This window comes from Camelus bactrianus, chromosome 8 (assembly GCF_048773025.1).
Source record: "Camelus bactrianus isolate YW-2024 breed Bactrian camel chromosome 8, ASM4877302v1, whole genome shotgun sequence".
Classification (NCBI taxonomy): Eukaryota; Metazoa; Chordata; class Mammalia; order Artiodactyla; family Camelidae; genus Camelus; species Camelus bactrianus.
Window position 1 is genome coordinate 26,309,218 of NC_133546.1, and position 19,313 is coordinate 26,328,530.

General features: G+C 39.1%; 1 protein-coding gene across 2 annotated transcripts in view; it reads left to right on the forward strand.

Annotated features, from left to right (window-relative positions):
- SGK1 (serum/glucocorticoid regulated kinase 1) overlaps positions 1-19,313 on the forward strand; it is a 106,012-nt gene that overhangs the window by 78,737 nt on the left and 7,962 nt on the right. Inside the window, exon 1 of one of the 2 annotated variants that reach the window (XM_010965604.3) lies at positions 18,981-19,172. The exons of the other annotated variant lie outside the window; for it this stretch is intronic. Within the exon in view, the coding sequence (XP_010963906.1) occupies positions 19,139-19,172 (34 nt within the window). The 5' untranslated portion in view covers positions 18,981-19,138. Of the gene's footprint in view, positions 1-18,980; positions 19,173-19,313 lie in introns of those variants that run through there. 2 annotated transcript variants of the gene reach the window in all.

Sequence of the window (19,313 nt, forward strand, 5' to 3'; positions counted from 1 at the left end):
AAAACTTTTTTAAAAAATTATCTTTGTGTCATCAGTAGGGTTACAAAGAGATAGGGCTCCTTCTGTAGCATCTCACCTAATGAAGACCCTCCCTGATAGTCAATTCCTAGACTAAGCTCTACGTCTAAGGGTTTGGTGGAGGGAGGTAGCTGTTCAATTTCTGAGACGTGGGTATTAAAATCTCCACCTGTGGTGGGAGAATTATCTTTTACTTTTTAAAATTTAATTTTTGCTTCATATATTTTGAAGCTCTGATATTAAGCACATACAGTCTTATCATTGTTATAACTTCCTGATGAATTTGTAGTGTTCCTCTATCTCTGGTACAAGTCTCGGTTTGAAGTCTTTTTCTCCGATATTAAGATAGCCAAGCCAGTCTTCTGAGGCCACTCTTCACATGGTATATCTTTTCTATCCATTTACTTTCAATCCATCTGTGTCTTATAGTTAAAGTGCTTCTCTTAATCTACCTCATATAGTTAGATTTTCCTTTTAAAGACTATCTGACGATCTCTGCTTCTACTTGGAATGTCGAGACCACTTACACTCAATGTACTTGTTAGATCAAACTTGGGATTCGTTTTCCTCATGTCCTTTCTCTTCTTCATTTGCTCTTCTTCCTTTTATGACTTCTCTAGAATTATTTGAATATTTTTGAGGACTCAGTATTTATTTGTCTGTTGACTTAGCAGTGGCTCTAGGGGTTACAAAAAGTAAGTAAGTTTTCACAGACCATTGCAAAACCTTGTAACAGTTTCTTTTCCCATCCTTTATGTTATGGTTGACATATATATTGCTTCTACTTATGAAATTAAACCTACAGTATAAGCTATTTAAAGGAAAATCATCTTTTGTATTTTCCAAGATGTTTATCATTTCTGATGTTCTATGTTTCTTCTTGAAGGTGAAGTTTTCCTCAAGAATAATTTTCATTTAGCCTGGGAAAACTTCATTTATCATTTCTTATGATGCAGTAATTCTCTGGCATTGATGTCTCAATTTTCTTTTATCTTTGCAATGTGCCTTTTTAAATAAAAATATTTTAATTTAATTCTTGAAGGGTATTTTTTCTAGATGTGGAACTCTGAGTGGATGCCTTTTTTTTTTTCTTTTTTAATTACTTCAAAGATGTTAGGGAATGAGGGGAGCAGCTCAGTGGTAGGTGCACATGCTCAGCAGGCACCAGGTCCTGGGTTTAATCCCTGGTACCTCCATTAAATAAAAAAAAAGAAGAAGAAGAAAAAGAAGAAGAAGAAGATGTTTGTTCATGGTCTTCTGGCTTCTATAGTTTCTAATGAGAACCTAGTGATATTTAAATTATTGCTACCCTGAATGTAATGTGTTGTTTTTCAATGGCTGCTTACATTTTTTTAACCTTTGTTTTTTATCAGTTTTGTGTCTAGCCTAGAATCAATGTTCTTTTAGATATAGACTCCTGAGGTTTGGGAAGTTAAACATCCTTCTAGTCTATTAGTAGTTTTCTTAGAATTTGAATCTGAGGAATGCAACTGTTTCTGCTGTGGTTTCTATAATGCAGCGTGCCCTTTCTGCCTCAGGACATCAGCATTCTAACTAAAATTTTCCTGCTTTCAATTCTGTTAAGTGTAAGCACAAGCTAAAGCAACTCCACAGCCACCTTCTGCAACATGCAAATTTATGAGCCTTCAAATAGAGTCTTTACAAAGGCGCAGTATGAATTTTATTATGGTAACTTTTACCAATCCCTGAAATTATTGTGATGAAATGGTTCCATCAATTCCTACAGAAAATATGTATCAGTGAATGGAATATTTCCATTCAAAGCCAACAATCATCAGAGAGTATTTTACTCATTCTAATGTATAGCCTCTTGATACAGAGTTTAAGTAGAGTTGACTATTAGAGGTAACTATTTCAGACTGCTTACTAGAAATCAAAGGTAAATTTTAAAGTATTTTGCTTTGAAGTGGAGAATTACCGAGGGTTGGCTCACCCTGAAATCCAATGATTTTCCTGGATTTTCCTACCCATTATCTTTTTGCTTAACTACCAGAGATGGGACTGGCAAACTCAGTTGCCATATGCAGATATGGTAGTTGGAGAGACAAAGGTAATTTTTTAAAAGCTTTCTTTTAACACATAATGGAAAAGTAGCATATGTTCATCCTAGGAAAGAAATGGAAAATTAATCACCCATAATCCTACCACCCATACTTTTTTAACTGGATTTGAGTCTCGTGCATTCCCAGCATTTGTTCTGATGATAAGTAAACAGGCTGCCCAAGTTTAGGCTTTTTCCTATTATCTTTGTTTTTAGACTTTGAAACCTGAGTTGTTTGTTTTTTGCATACCTTTGTCTTTCAATTGCTTGTCCTGCAGTAGCCAGTAACATCCTCTTAAATGAGAATTTCAAGGTAGAAGGAGTTTCCCCACACTTTCAGAATGTGTATTTTTCCAAGTACTATTATTGGTGACACAGATAATGGTCTTTACTTAGATAAAGTCAGATAACAAACTAGTTAAACAATAAGGTTTCTTTTGCAAGGGCCATGGTTTTAACTGGACACCTGTTTTGCCAGGTAGGAAAATGTAATTCCTTGATGCTCTCCCTGGGCTTTTACTTGAAGTCACCTTTTAACAAAATGCAGTTCTACCCTTGGAATTTTCAAACTGTCCAGATTTCTTTCAAATGAAAATTAAAGATCAAGATTCATTATTGTGCAAATTTTTCCCAGAGGGAAAATTTAATTTTCCCTTATATTTTCAGGATTATGCATTATTTCTTTATAGTTTTTAATCATTCACCACATTTTAAAATTTAGCCTAAATTCCTGGGGTAAAATGATATATTCATATTTATTCAGCAGCAGTAAGAATTTATGTATCAAATGTAGAAACGAAATGATTCATAGTTTGAAAACATACGGACTGCAGAAATATTTCAGTATTTCAGAAAATACATAAAATTAGATCACTGAATTAATATAAGGAGAGGAAGAACTTTTATATAGTTTTTTTTAATGAAGAAAACATAATTTCTAGATTTTTTTCTTAAAAAGCAAAACACTCTCATATTTGATATCTAGAAAACAGTTGCTTCATCCCTCAAAATATGGCATTATCTAACAAAAAAAAAATGTGATAAAAGTTAAACACAGTCTGCTTACACAGAAATTTTCCATCTGACGCTTGTTGGCCAGTGCAGACTTTGCCTCTTGCTGTTATAGATAAACCCGTTTAGTAAAAATCTATGCACACATGAAGATCTCTTAAGTGGACTGACCTCATTTACTCAGATCCTAACTTAAAAAAGTAGCTATCTCAGTAATAAAGTCACCTTGCCCACAGGAGGAATTCCCAGCATCACAGAGTGCCACCAACGGGAGCCGAGACGGAGCTAGGCTTTGGAAAGGTCAGGGCACAGTCACAAGAACCCTGCACCCTGGTCTGCTTCTGACTTCCCTACTTCTGCCAACTCCAACTTTTCAAAATCAAACTTGGTATTTATTCCCTCTACATTAGATCAGGAAGCCACAACCATCCTCAGTTTCCCGAACCACATCTCTTTCAACCGTTTCCGTGGTGTAGTGGTTATCACATTCGCCTCACCCATCTCTTTCAGCCAACTGGACTCACCTCAGACCTGACTAGCGGGCCACCTGGCCACGTTTGCCAGCTAGCCATGCGAGGAGCAGCAGGAAACCGCCCCACACAGCACATTCTGCTGTGGTTAGTGCTGTGAGCGCTTGAGTCAGGCTCCCTGAGTTAGCCGCCAAGTTCTCTGCTTATTACCTGCGTGATTTTGGACAAATGATTTCACCCTTCTGTGCTTCCATTTCTTTTACCTGCAAAAATGGAATTTTATAATAGATCATAGAGTTTGGTGAGGGTTAAAGAGCTAATGCAGGTAAAGGTACTTACTGTATCTAATGTTTAGTTAGTGGCCAGTTAATGTTAGCTCTTACTTAAAGACTTATGTCATTTATACAAACATGAACACAGAGCCTCTGCCTTGTATAGGATTTACAAACCATGGGTTGAAAGAATACATTTTACTGTTACTATTTCATCCTTTTCTGAACCTATAGCTTGTTTGGGTTTTGGGGGTTTTTTTTGTTTGTTTCCCTTGAACCATGAAGCTTGTCATTCTCTGTCTGTCTTCTGTTATCTGGGTCCCCATACACAGGACTGATAAGCTTCTTGAAAATAAACATATGGCTGGACATGAAACCCTCGAACTGGAAAGAATCTTAGACATCGCCTAGCCATTTTGATAAAAGATCGCCTTCTTAAGCAAGGATCCATAAAGTCAAAAAAAAAAACAAAAACTTAGTTTTGCATGACCTTAACCATTTACAATGGTAGAAGTTTCCCAGTTCAAGGACAGATTGTTTATTCCTGTAAGTAGCAAAATGTCATTTCAAAACTTTTCTGTTTAAAGATACGTAGACTCATGTTCATCTAGCATTTAAGTTACGTTTGGCAGCAGAATTTTATCAAATCCTCTCCTCACGATGGTCCTGCTGCCTAGTGTGTGAATGTGTGAATGTGTGAATGTATGACTATAGACTCAGCACACAGAAGCCCCCTCCCTCTCCCTCGGGCTGTGTCAATGAAGAGCTTAGCTTTCTGAAGTTTTACAATTGGAGCAAATTCTGTTTCTCCCTTTGTTAAACTCACAGTTTTCTCTTCCTCTTAGTTATGACTGAAATTACTTGTTATTTCTGATGTTTAACTCAAGGCTAAACCAGCATGTTTCACAATGGCTGATTTTTTCTGATACCCCAGCATTCTTTTTAAATATTTTCACAGTATTTCCTTCTGCCCATTTTATCCAGATCATTCATTTCATGTCTGACATTGTTGATTTCCATAGTATTAAAAGACATTTTATCACAACTGAAATGGTACCAGGAAATTCTCTCACTTAAAAAATGCAAAGAAAATAGATTAAATGCAACTTCACAATTTTAGAAGTTATTTTTCTCCTATTTTAATGAATCTTTTCTTGTTTTATTTGTTTTTATCAGACTAATATGACAACAGATTTTTTAAAAATCTAGTAGATTTTAGTTACAGTTAAAGTTAAAATGCCCAAATGTATTTTAAACATGTTGAAATATTCAGCTTTTGACAGCCTTCTTTTGGCCCAAGAAAAGTGTCCCATAATACAGAATACATAATACATTCAGACAATAATTCAGGAGGTCATATGTGTATCCTAGGAAAAATAAATGAAAAAAGGCTTTTGGATTGTAGCTTTAATAACAAAAATAGTTAATCTGGTCAAATATAAACACAGTTTTCAAAATTTGAAGAAAAATTATTTTACAACTTTAAAATTGTATGTAATAAGGAGAATAGACCAATGACTAATAAAAACAGGCATTCCCAAGGATGAAATGGCCCACAGAGAGCAGTGAGTGCAAGACAGAAAGTGAGAGGTTAGGAGTGGAGGTGGGGGATGCATGGTGTGGGGGGGCCATAGGGAGATGGAGTTTTGTATAAACCCAGAATGCTCAAAGATGAGAACAGAATTAAAATTTAGAGTGCAGGAGGGATAATTTGGGGTTTGAGATTAGCAGATATAAATTACTGTATACAAAATAGATAAATAACAAGGTCCTACTATAGAGCACAGGGAACTATATTCAATAGCTTGTAATAAACTACAATGAAAAAGAATATATATATATGTAGGTGTGACTGAATATGTGCTACACTAGAAACTAACACAACATTGTAAATCAACTGTACTTCAATAAAAATTAATTAATTAAAAAAAGAAGGAATCCAGCAAAAAAAAAAAAAAAAAAAAAATTTAGGGCAGGGAGCCCCCAGCAAACTCATTTACAAAATGAGAGTTGACTGAAGTAGATCAACTCTAAGATTCTTTCTTACTCTGAAACTCTTTTATTCTATGAAGGTGTAAATTGACAATAAAAAGAAAATGCAAAAGGATTTAGGGGAAAAAATGGGCCCAAGCCCCTGGAATAGACTTAAATGAAGAATGTAACTCTGTGAACCCTGACCCTTCCTCCTCAGAAACACATGGCAATCAGCTCTTTCCACCGATTAAAATTCTGGCTCTTAGAGGAACATTTTATACAAATAGTTCAGCTGCACTTTTCTTGTAAGGATTAAATTACCTAACACGCTTGAGTTTTCAACTTGTCCTCCCATACCTAATCTCAGCTGATCTTCCCAGTCGCCCTGAGGGATTAAGTAAATGGGTGTTAACCCCGAGGACAGTTAAGGAAGTTAAGTGCTTTTTGCCCAAAGCTAAATATTTAGTCATAAATTCTAAAACACAGAACTGGAAGGTCAGATCTGCTGGAAACTCCTCTGGTTCTCCTTCTACAGCTTCAGAAAGGTAAGAGTGAAGCTTTGTGATCAAAGTAGCTTGAATGTGGACACGCGCATTTGGGGAAAGGCAGTAAGTAGAGGATGAAATTCAAACCGAGATGTGATGTTGCCATTGGGCGGGGGAGCTGGGAAAGGGGGAAATTAAGGCAAATGCAGGGTTTGTTTTACAGAAATGAAATATATTGTATACCCTTCTGCCCAGCACTCTGCTAGTTTCTATGGACAAGGAAGAAACAGTTTTCTCTTTCAAAAGCTTAGACAAACTGGACAGATACAGGTAGACTATGAATAAAATAGTGTAAAGACAAGTTAAAATCATGGCAGTTGCCTACAGACATGTGAAAGATCGGTCTTTAAAACAGATCAGGAGGCAGACAATGTTTTACTCGTTAAAAGCAGAGCTTTTGGTATCAGAAGAAAACCTAAATTTGCATCCTGGTTTTGCCATTACTAGCTATGTCACTTCACACAACTAATGTTTATCTCTTTAAGTGGCAGATCTTAAGAATGTATAAAGGGATTTTTCCATAAAGGTCATTATGAGGATTGAATTGAGAAACTGCACAAAAAGCACTAAAGCATAGTGTCTGGCACTTAGTAAAATCAAGCAATGTTAGCTATTATAATAGATGCACGAAACTACGGAAGTTAGACAGAGGAACATATCATTGTGTCCTTAGCATCACCAAAGTGCCTGGCTTTAAAACATACAGAAGAGCTCTTCCTTAAAAATCTTTCATGAGGCTGTTTGAATATAAGCTAAGAAAAATCTTTACCAATTAATGCTAGTTGACAATGGTAGAGATAGCTTTGGAAGCAGGGGTGACTCCAGTGAAAAGTGAAAGAGAAAACTCAATAGATGGATATCAGGAACATAGTAGGGAGGCTGATAGTCCCTAAGGTCCTTTTAACACCAACGGAATCTGTTCACAATTCTATGAATAGCATAAAGTAAGGCTGGCAGTGCTGTTCAAATGAAAACCCCAACTTTCATATCTATACACACACAATGGTTTCAAACTTTAAAACAAAGATAAAAAGAACATTTAGTGTGCTGGCTCTGAACTGTCCTCCTGTCCCTCATACACATGACACATGAATAGAGTAGAACTAAGGTGAGCAGAACGGTTGGGTTATTTTGGGAAATGGTAGTGGGTCTACAGTGGTCCGGCCACATGCCTTCACCTGGTCCCTTTGTGGGATAAATTATCAGGAAGCAGTCTGTGAAAATCTGAAAGAATTGCTCCGTGAGAGAAAATTATTGGCTCTTATGTGGAGGATAAGATGTTAGATCCAGCAGTACCGTGTTCTAACAAGCCTACTTGTGTTAGACACTTTTACTAGTATTCCCAGAAGTGCTCCAGCTACGGCTAGTATATTTGTTCCTCTTTGACCTCTTTATGTAAATGTACTTTCTAATATTTTTAAATATTTTAAAATTTAATATGAATGTGGTATGTAATGTATATTATATATACTGTGTGTATATTACATGATATACACACAGTGTATATGTGTAATGTGTAATATTACTTGTGTAATATGTGTAATATTGTGTAATGTGTGTAATATTACTTCTAACCTTCTGTAACTGTTTTAAGAAAAGAAATGGAAAAAGAAAGCAGCCCTGGGGGAATCTTAAAAGGTCCCTGTTAACCTTACAAAAACCGATGATCTTAAATGAAATGAACGTCCTAAGAAAAGAACATGGGAAATGGAAAGAGCTAGGAAGAAGGAGGCAGAGGAAAGTAGCAAGTGGGGCTTAGACAGAAACTGGGTACCTTGGGCTCATTTCTGCTCTTTGGTTATCTGTTCCCTTTATAAAAGGAAAAGTCAGAAGGCAGCGGTCCATCAGTGATGCTTACAAGAGCAGCTTGTGGATATAACATCACAGTATTTACAAGGTGGTAAAGAGAAAATGCTTTTACTTTAAAAGGTGAAGTCAAGGCTTATTACACAGAACTTGCCAAGCTGGATTTATGTTGGTACCGAAAAAGGTATTTAAACAGCATGATTTGAAGAATGAATTTCCAATAGTTCTACCACGATGATCTATGTTTGCGTTCTAAAGCTCTAGATTTTTAAACAATATTTTATGAATTGTGAAATGGAAGCATTGTAGATTCTAATGATAGTAATAGTCTTATCTGTTTGGAATATTCATTTGCTCTAAATGTGTATAGAGTACGATACAGTTTTAAGCAGAAAGTTTTACAAACAAAGAACATTATAGTAACTTCTTTAAGTGACCGTATTTATTTAGTGTAGAGAGGGAGGTCTTATTCATGATTCCTTTCTTTTGCTCACATCTGTTTAATTTCTTCTGTGTAATTTTCTTGTGGTCTTTAAAAAAAAGCTTATTTTCATTCTTTTAGATGTCATTTATATCTTTTGTGAAGTGGTGATTATGAGACAAAATAGAAAAATAAATAACAGAAAGGTAGTTAATATATCTGAAACTCCTAGTTTAACCATCAGGTTTTTTTGTTGACAACTAATCTTGTTAAAGAGTCTATAATCCCAGTTCAGAAACAAATAGAACTATCAAAAGAATCTGATGGGATAACCATGTGCTCTTACATAACTAGGCTATAACAGCTAATCATGGAAGCTCTGATCATGGATGTAATAATAAAAACAAAAATGAATTTATTCATGTTAACTAGTCTAGGCTAAACGTCTTCCACAGAAATGTGTCACCTGAGCGAAGGATTGAGGCTTTGAATATTCATCTTAGGGTTTTAAAGGTGAGAAATAAAGATACGTAAGAGAAATTATGGTGGGCCCTACAGGGAGATTTATTCATCAAATCCATCCAATGTTTACTGAACATCAATTATAAGCAAGGCATATGTTCAAAGTGAGGAAAGATATTTGCACAAAATAATCCTTCTCTTTAATGTCTCAAATTACTAAAAAGGTGTAAATATATGCATAGATTCCTAAAATCCCTGCTCAGCTGAGGGAATCGTTGCTAGTGGTGATGAGACCAACGAGGTTATTGGTGGTCTTCAGAGTTGGGGATGAGCTTCAAAACTTCAAGAAAAACTGGGATGAAGATGGGGTTCCTGCTCTAGCTCCTGAAATTCTAGGAGTAGCCAATTACAGAGGCTCAATCAACGCCTCCCCGAGTAACAGATGTCAAGATGTCATGTTTTTTCAAGGCCTTTTTAGGCATCAGAAAGCCTAAGCTGCCTGACATATGGGGTGGCTGGCTCCTTCCCACTGTCAAGTTGTGATGCTACCGTGTAAAATATAGGTGACCCTCTGAATTGCCCACAAAAAATTGTCTAATGCCACGACAATGCCTTCCATACTTTCACTCAATATTTCCAATATATGAAGTGGACGGTCCTATAGTGTAGTTGGAGCATCACAGTAATCTTTCTTTGCTTGGTAAACTGATGCAGTACCCAGTGTTCATAGGGTTACAAAGAATGTTGTGAATTATTAGCTAAAAAGAGAGTGGGAGGACTAGAAAACAATAGTACCCAAATAGGAAAGCTGGCCAGCAATGTTCTAAAAATAATGAAACATGCTCAAATCTACTAAGCACCAAGAAAAAAGTAACTGGAGATGTGGAATCTCCAGGGAATAAAAATCCAAGGGGTTAGTATCAAGTCTGTGGATTATTGCACTTTCATATCCCTGTGTGAGAGGAAGCTCGTGTGTCATACCCTCATGTGATGGATGACACCACTGAGTTACTGATACGATCACAGAAGTGGACAGCTGCAATACCACAGCCCCTTTCTGGGACATAGCTGGAGGCCACCAGTGAGGGAGAATCCTCTCTGTGGGCAGAATTTAAAAGCAGTGCACCTGGTTGTTCAATTTACTTGTAAGGAGAACTGGCCAGACGTGTGATTATAATACCAATTAATGGACAAGAAGAACAGTAAACATCTGACAAGGACTTTGCATCCTCTTCTAGGCAAGGGTTAGTAGGTTTTTGTTGGTCTGCAGGATAGTTGTATCATGTTAGATAGAAATATGACCTTGTCACTGTCCTTTCATGGAGATGAAGTGTGATTTAAGGAGATGCATTTGGGTCCAAGTTGACAAAGGGTGGGCTTGTGATCGTTCATTTTATTCATCAATTTGGCTGGGCCATAGTCCCCAGATATTTGGTCAAACAGTATTCTAGATGTTTCTGTGAGAGTGTTTTTTTGTGGGACATCAGCATTTACATAAGTGGGCTTTGAGTAAAGCAGGTTGTCACCCAGAATGTGGGTGGGCCTCATCCAATCAGTTGAAAGCCTTAATAGAGCAAAACCTGACCCTCCCCCCACCCCCCAACCCCCACCCAAGTAAGAAGGAATTCTGCTGCTAGTAAATGGCCTTCAGGCTTGAACTGCAACAGTGCTTCCCTGCGTCTCCAGCCTGCTGACCACACCACCCTACCCGAGCCCACCCCCCAGATTTTGGACTTGACAGCTTCCATAAGACCATGAACCAATTACTTAAAATCTCTCTCTCTCTCTCAATTCCCTTGCTCTAGAGAACTTTCTCTGGAGGACTAATCCACATGTACGTGTATATAATCACAGAGGATGAGAATACAATTACCCACCAACTTGGTACTAAGCATTTGCCCCACTTGCCCACAGACTATGGCTCTTGCCACTTCTGGCAACCTAACAGTCTTTCTGCGACAGCTGTAAAACTCCTTTGTCCAAGGTGGCACTGCATAATAGGGGCCCTTTTATCAAGACCTTATCACAATGGGGAGAAGGATATTTTTAAAAGATATAAAGTAGAAGGGTTTAGAATTAAAAGTTCATTCATGCTTTCTGGCAATATGAAAGTTGTGGAAGAACTTTATGATTGCAGGACATGAAGGAAAGATTCTGTGAGGTGGCTGTGTTACTCCCTGTGTCCTCAGGCTGGACAAGAGTCCTGAAGCTCTTGGGGAAAATTGACTGAATAATGTAAGTCAAACAGGTTAAGACAACATTCTTTTCTAGAAACCAAATCCAGGTGGTATCGTTAATGAAGAGGGTCTTCCCTCCCTTTATTTCTACATATCTACGAATCCAGCATGACATTTTGCTACCACCATCTACTGAGGGTACCTCTACTTTTCAAGATGATGCGAGGCAGTCACAGAATGCCAGGAAGAGGCTTTGAGAGTACCAGGCAGTCTTCCTGATTATGATACTCTTAGAGAGACAGCTTGTTATCTCTTTCTTTAAATTCTAAGGAAAGAATGGTTCTCCTTCGTTAATTGCCAGTGTCTCATGACTATGAGCAGTGCAGCACCTACAAAACGGGGGAGGTTCATAATGGGAACAGGTCAGAGGGCCTGCAGCTCCAAACAGAAGTAAATGGGATTCTCATTTTTAAATTCTGTCTTTATAGACATTAAAGAATTTGGGGGCAAAGGAGACTTCGAGGGGCAATGTAACAAAAGAAAAAAGAAGCTACATTTTTCTAACTCTTTGGAAGATTCATCTCTGGTCTTGGAAACAAGAGGCTAAACTGATGTTTTCCCAAGCTGGGCAGGTGAAAACTGAGATGGCCGCCCTCCCAGTGGCTTGATACTCTGAACCTGACAAAGTATCCATTGAATGTTGTCTGTAGAAAAGAGCATCTCCTTGAGTTTTTTGAAACATGGTTATTCAGTATAATCATTTAATGATCCTATTGGCCCAAAAGCCTTGTTTTCAATACCTTCATAGTACTTCATTTATAAAATTTAGCCCTTCTGTTTTTTTGAAGTAACTGAGAAGCATTAATATGTGATATGTAATGAAATAGTTAAAGCTAAAGGTTTTGGGGTTTGGCTTGATTTTGTTTTGCTTTTTATAGTGAGGTGTCACATGGCTGTTTGGAAATGTACCCTTGATTATTTGCTGACAAGAGGAAAACTAAATTTGGTTGAGAACAATTCATGTGCCCAACAATATATCAGGGGCATATTATTAAACCTTTTTTATTAAGCACTTCCTAAGGGGTCAGGCACTCTGCGAGGCACCAGGTATACTCTGGAGAATGAGACAGATAGAGACTACTTTTTAGTTGGGAGAGACAACCACAAGTACCAAAAAAGTCAGATAATGAAACAATATGCAGGTAATTGAAACAGCGATGTTTTCTCTGAGAGCTGGATGGCAAGAAGGATCCAACCACGTGAGCACCAGGGGGAAGCATTCCAGGTGGAGGCTACAGCACAGAATCATCTGAGTCAGCCCCAGGTTTGGCTGCAGAAGGAACAGGGAGCCGAGGGGAGGGGGAGGGGAGAGTGGAAAGAAAGGGAGTTGAAGAGTGATCTGGTGGGAGATTGTCAGGCAGAAGAGAAACGTGAACTGTTCGTGTTGTCTGGTCTTCAATGAACTCGAAGTCTAGAGAGGGACCTGAGATTTCAAAAACTAACAGCCCCCAAATCCCTGACCATGGAGAAGGGTGAAAGCATGGAAAGGATGAGCTGGGGGCAGAGCGTTTTTGCAGGAAGTCCCCTGAGGTGGCTCTGGGCCTTCCCAAGTGTCTTTGTAGATGACCTTTCCCCAGCTATCTCAGAACTGTGCGGTATCAGAGCTACAGGAGAACTTCCAGCACATTCACTTGAGAAAGTGAATATTCTAAATGGTTCACCAACATACTCAAGTCTGGATTTTAATGGCGTGACGGCATAGCTGGGCCTTTGGGAAAGTAGAAATATCTGTAAGCCTGCCTTTGCTTTTGGGGGAGCGCTGTTCGATTTGACAGAATAAATATAGGCCCTGCCCTCCCTGAGAATGGCAACTCTGCCCACCTTGGGCAGCCTTGTTAGATTCGTGACTTAGCACGGTGCCTGGCACAAAAGAGGCACTCCACGGAGGACGGAAGGATTAAAAATAACAGGCCACCATCCGTTGGAGCTTGTATCTCTTTCCTTAACTGGAGGACAAGCTAAATGACCTAGAAGACGTGCCTTCTGTGCTAACTGGCCTTCTCTGACCTGCTTTCAATGACTCTACCCTCTCAATGGGCCCTGTTTACATTCCAGTATTTCCCATCTACCTTGAGCAATGAAAAACTCCTTTGGTTTAGCTTTTGGCTTACTCTCTACTTCTTCACCTTAAACTTTAGCTTTTACTTCAAACACTTAGTAAATAAGCATTTACTCCGTTATCATGGCATTCAGCTCTTTGATACTGCGTCTTCTGGAACATTGTCTATGTGGAGACCAAGGGAGGAGGAGGGAGTTTGAAAACCAAAAAAGATCACCGTTTCAGGCCTTTATAAGAATTTCCATCCAATTGGCCTAAACTTGACCCAGCAGATTAAGTGACCCATACTGTTTCTATTTTTTAAACACAGCACATAACCATTCCTATTTTGATTTCTTGGAGCCCTTTGTGTTATACAATGTGTTCTGTTTGAGGCTGTGATACACGTGGGGTGGGGGTTAAGGAACACAGACACGTCATGTTTTCTATGTGAGATTCCAAGTTGAGCAAGGCACTTAACTAAATTCTTTATTTGTTACTTTTCTCAATTTATATTAAGTATTAGTATGCTCATTGTACAGATTAAGAGATGAAGATTTGGGGGTTGGGTACAGCTCAGTGGTAGAGCACATGCTTAGCATGCATGAAGCCCTGGGTTCAATCCCCAGTACCTCCATTAAAAACAAAGAGAGAGAGAGAAAGATTTAGAGAAACCCTGTCTAAGGTCTCACAAGTGAAGAGCCTCAATTGTAGCCGACTTAAGGGTTCTGCAAAGATTCCTTTCCTCATCATGTGACTGACACTCCTGAGCTTGCTATAGGAGGTGACATCAGAATTTATGAAGCTTACATTCAGGGTTGAAATCAAAAGCAAGCTCACTAAATTCTTTACAGTAAAATGATGCTGGTCCACCTTCTGCCAGCCATCTCGTCCCTCCTGGTTTTCCCGCTGCTAGTTACTGTCACATTTTTCTTACTACATTGCTAGAATGTGTAGGCAGGGTTTACAGGAAACAGTCCGTAGCGGTGGCCCGACCTTCTGTTGCTTCTTGCTAGACTGATTATAGGGTCAGAAATGGCCGCTAACCCATCCAAGACTAGCACCTTAGCTACTGGGGAGTTTCAGATGGACTAATTTTGTTTATTAAAGGATTGGTTTGAAAACAAAAAATGAGGGAGGGATTCACCCTGAGCAAATGAAAGCTTCACCTTTTGAGTTTCACTTTAGTTTAGCAAAAGATGTCTGCCAGAAATCCAGGCTTTTTATTTACTATCAGCACTTTGTAAGTAAAGTTGGGGTGCAAGGGAGCCCTTTATACTGTCTTCGTGTCGGTTACAACTTTAATATGTGTGCCCCAAGAAGGGCTCGCCCTGCAAAGAAATTCCAAGCCCTGTGCTGCCTGAACTCTGAGGCTGGGCTGCAGGACACGCAGGGGACGCAGGTGCAGACGTGGGGTCACTCTGGACAGAGTAAGTCGAGAGGCCCTGAAGCCCGAAGCCCTCTGGCCTGATCCTCACCACAGTGCCTGACATTTTATCACTGCAAATTAATTTTTCAATCAACAAAGGCCTTTTAAGATGGAAATGCCTAGCAGTAAACAAATGCCTACCCAAAAATGCCTAATAATAAAGCAACGTCAGTAATACGTAAGACTTCAGGGAAAGCCATGGTCTTTTTGTGTTTAGAAAGTCACAGATAGTATTGAATTTTGACTTCAAAAATTTTCCAACTTGTTCTTGAATTATTTTTCATAATCATGTAGAAATTTCCTTGGATGTCATTTTCCAGGGCCATCCTGAGAGCCAACTATAAAGCTGTTGAATAAGTTCTGTGCCTCACCCACAGAACTCACAGTGTATTCTCATCGACAGTTATTTTGTGTTTTTATTTCTTGTTCGTTGGATTACGCTACATCAGATGTTGACAGCGTTACAGAGAAGGTGAGCTTTCAGCCCAGCACAGACCCACTGGCTTGTTGCTCTCTGGATTTCTATTCCGGCCATGTCCAGAGCTACCACTGGCCTCCCTCCTTTAATTTATCCCCTGATTGAAGTCCAAAAGTTACTATAAAACTATCCCCCTCCCCCAACTTTCTTGTGGTCCGACTTTCTAGAAAGGATGGGCAGAGAACATTGGTGTTATCACCTCTGACAGATCGCTAATCCCTGTGCTAGATTATAACCACGCTTGTCTGAACTTTCACTCATCTTCCATCCATACATAAATGCCCTCATTCCAACTTCCAACACTTCCTTATATGTTTGTGTATGCAAATTTGTTCATTTTTTAATGAGATAAGGCTAGTATAAAAAAAAAAGCAAATGTCCTTCGAAGGAGTAACAGTTAAATGATCAATCACATTTTATTTTGAATTAACTTTTCAAAATATATTGGAACATTTCCCTTTTTGAAAGGGATTTTCCTGGGTGGCTTTTAGATCTCTTCACAAGAAGGTTCAATTCACCTTTGTGGGTAATTCCCCCACCTGTCCCCTCACTATGCAAGGTCATTTTTACCACTGTCTCTTGCATCTCATACAATCTTTGATGCATAGTTCTAGAAGAACCTCTGGATGAATGGATGAATGAATTCCACCATGCCTAGAGCTATGTCAGACATGGAGATGCCAATGCAGGATAGTAATCAGCAGTCCTTCAAATGGGTATATTTTTTAAGACATTATTTGGTGGAGGGGAGAGGATTAGGTTTTTTTATTTTATTATTATTATTTTTAATGGAGGTACTGGGGATTGAACCCAGGACCTTGTGCATGCTAAGCACGCACTCTACCACTGAGCTATACCCTTCCCTGCAAGGCATTATCAATTCCATATTTACTGGGGGGAGATGGACAGGCAGTGGGGGGGGGGGGCAGATTTGTGCCAGCTAAGATCTTTTTCATTTCACTTGAAAGTGCTGCCTTCAGCAGCAGCAGCAAGAGGGCCATATACATTTGCTTGCCTGTAAAGTCCCAGTCAGGACCATATTTCCAAATTATTCCAGAGATGCTACATAGCACGTTAAAGTTTGGTGCTCATGCTATTTCCTCTGCCTACAATGCCTTTCCTCTTCTGTACCTAGCTCGTCTTTCCAGGATCAGACCAAATATTATTTCTTTGTGGAGACTTTCCTCAATAATACCACATCGGCTGCCTCTCCCCAGTAGAAAATTCCTCTCTGTTGTTCCATGGCAGATGGCTCAGGCCTTTAACACTCCTCGTGCTGGATTATAATGTACATGTGTGTTTCCCCACTTAGAATGAGTACTTCTGTGAAGTCAGATAACTGGATTACTCATCTGTGTCCCTTGATCTTAATATTTGTGCTTACCTAATGAAAGCGTGTTAAATGCTTGCACAAATTAATAAATAGTGGAAAAGGAGGGAAAGAGGGAGGAAGGAAAGAAGGAAGGACAGAATGAAGGATGGATTGGTCCAACATCTCCTACGGTAATTAGCTGAGAGCTGGGTTTTGAGTCAGTCAGCATTACTGGGAAGAGAGATAGGAGGCAATATTTCAGCATTTGAGGGACCACAGAGTATGTCACTGCCATGGTGGAGGGGGGAGTGGGAGAGGCATAGGAGTCAACTTCAGGGACAAAGAAATGTTACTTGAAGGAGAGAAATCTGATCCTAAAAGCAAGCTTTGATACCTCACGATTTTGCCTATCATCCGTCCAACCCAGAAGAAAAATAACAATAATTGCTTAATCCTTAATCATTAAAAAATGTTGTTAGAGAAAACAACCTAAGGTCTCCAGACCAGACAGCTACATGTACATTATTTAACAAAACCCTATTCCAAAGTTTTTACAGTGTATAGTCATGTTTATTCAAAACGATTGTCTTGGGGAAAAAAAGAATAAGATCTGTATAAGTAAAGCATGTAGTTTTGTGGGTTTTAATAACTCTTAATACCATTATTCTAGATAATGAGTTCTCTTACTTATCTACTGTATCACATTCCTAACTCCTTTGTGCATGTCAATTTTGACAATTATGAATACGAAGGTAATAATCACTATAGAACCTGTGTTCTATAAATAGACATTTATTTAACCACCATTGCTAGTTACTTATCTATAATAGCTATGCTGAATAAGCTCGTTTGTCATCACCATTTTCTATTTGATGAATACTGGAAAAAAGACATGCACTTGGTGTCAACCTCCAACAAAAACTGATCCATTTCTTTGCTCTCTGGAGTAATAATTATATTTTCTGGCATTTCTATGCACTTTTTTTGTTGATGCTCCAGGGAAACAAGTTTCTATGCATTAACCAATAAGCATGGGAACCTAAACTGTGCACAGGATTGCTCTAGGATTTATGACACTTTGAGCAATACAAAATAATTATATTGCCCTGTTATCAATAAAAGATATTGTATCTAAGGAATGAAGACTAACACAGCTGACACATTAATTAAAGAAGTAGTCCAAGGGGGTGATAAGTTCTTATAAAAATATTTTTCAAAGTATTTCCCCTAATATGTTGAGAAATACCAGGAATTGGTTTTCTAAATCTTTACTTTAAATGGAAAGAATAATACCTTAATAAAGCTTTCAGGTTGTTGTATTTATAGTTCATTATTAAGGAGAGATAAAGTGGAAAATCGAAAATGATTTTCGTATTAAAATACACTTGCATTGGAAAATGCTTTGTTTCAGTGCAAACATTACAACTTGGTGATTAATTCCCATTTGAAAGTTTTGATTGCAATTTTCCCAGTATAAGGCATAAATGAGACGATTGGCTTGGAGGAGTAATTAACGTATCTCATATCAAGCCGCCTTTACATTTTCTTTGCACAAGGTGGTGTAGAGAAATTACCTGGAACTGATTAAACCTCAGGAGAGAAGTGGGGGAAAGCATGCATTTGGGAGCAGTTCTCCCGGAGAACGCGAGCGCCCTCTAGGTTGTATTTATAAGCAGAGTCTTGTGACGCAACTCCGGTCCCTTCACCAGCAGGGAGTAAGAGGGAAGGGGCCGGATTCCTCCCGGTGGGAGCATTATCTAGACCAAAGAAAGAGGCTGGCGACGGGAAGGAAGAACCGATCAGGCGTCTGAATAGCGGCCACAGGACAACCTAAAGCCTGTCCAGAGTTAACGGGAGCGGGTCATACACAGTTCCCCCGCCTACTTCCCCCTACCCCATCCACCCGCCGCCATGTGTCACCTTCCTGTTCGGAAGTCTTAGTAGGTTGCCTAGACAGAACAGGGGGCGCCTGCTCCACCCATCAGGTATCCGGTTGGAAGAAAAGCTAGTCTCAACAACTGGATTCCCTCCGTTAAATGATAAGTTTAGCAGACCATCCGTCTCCAACTGCTGAACATTAGGGTAGGGGGAGGAGGGCGCACATCAGACGTTCCTCTTCTGTTCCAACCACAAATCATATGGTTGTGCCTCTTCTCTATTCCACTTAGAGCCCTCTAACTTAAATTCCACGTTCCTCCTGGAATGCCGGCAGAGCTTCTTTGAGAAAATGAACCCTGTGCATGTGTTTTGAATTTTTTCCGTGATGATAATCAGTCAAGTTACATTTCTTGTGTGTCTTGCTGGGGGTGTAATAAACCCAGGACACTGATGACTGTAATTTTCTGGGTGATGTTGCAATGAAGGGAATAAGTGGCCCAGTGTTGAACTTTGCAGCTTGCTCCCTTCCTGTATGTAAATTGCCTTCATATAAAGTGGGGTTCATAACAGGGCTGGGACAGCTGCCTCTGACTCGTGCTGTCTTGTCATCTCAGTTTCCAACCTTATCAGGCACATAGCAGGGAGGCTGCTCCAAGCATAACTAACCTCTCCCTCCAGCCTCCAGAAAGGAATCCCCAACCTTCATATCCTAGGCAACTTGAAGAATGAAAGAGGAGGCTATAAAATCCCCTTTGAAAGGTTTGTCTGCTTTTACTACTATAATTTGGATGGAATGAGTAAAACAAAGATGTTTCAGAGGATTGGGGGTTGCTTGGCATGGGGAGGAGACAGGAGATGGGGAGTAGGGGAGGATCTCTGATGGAGATTTCTTGATGTTTA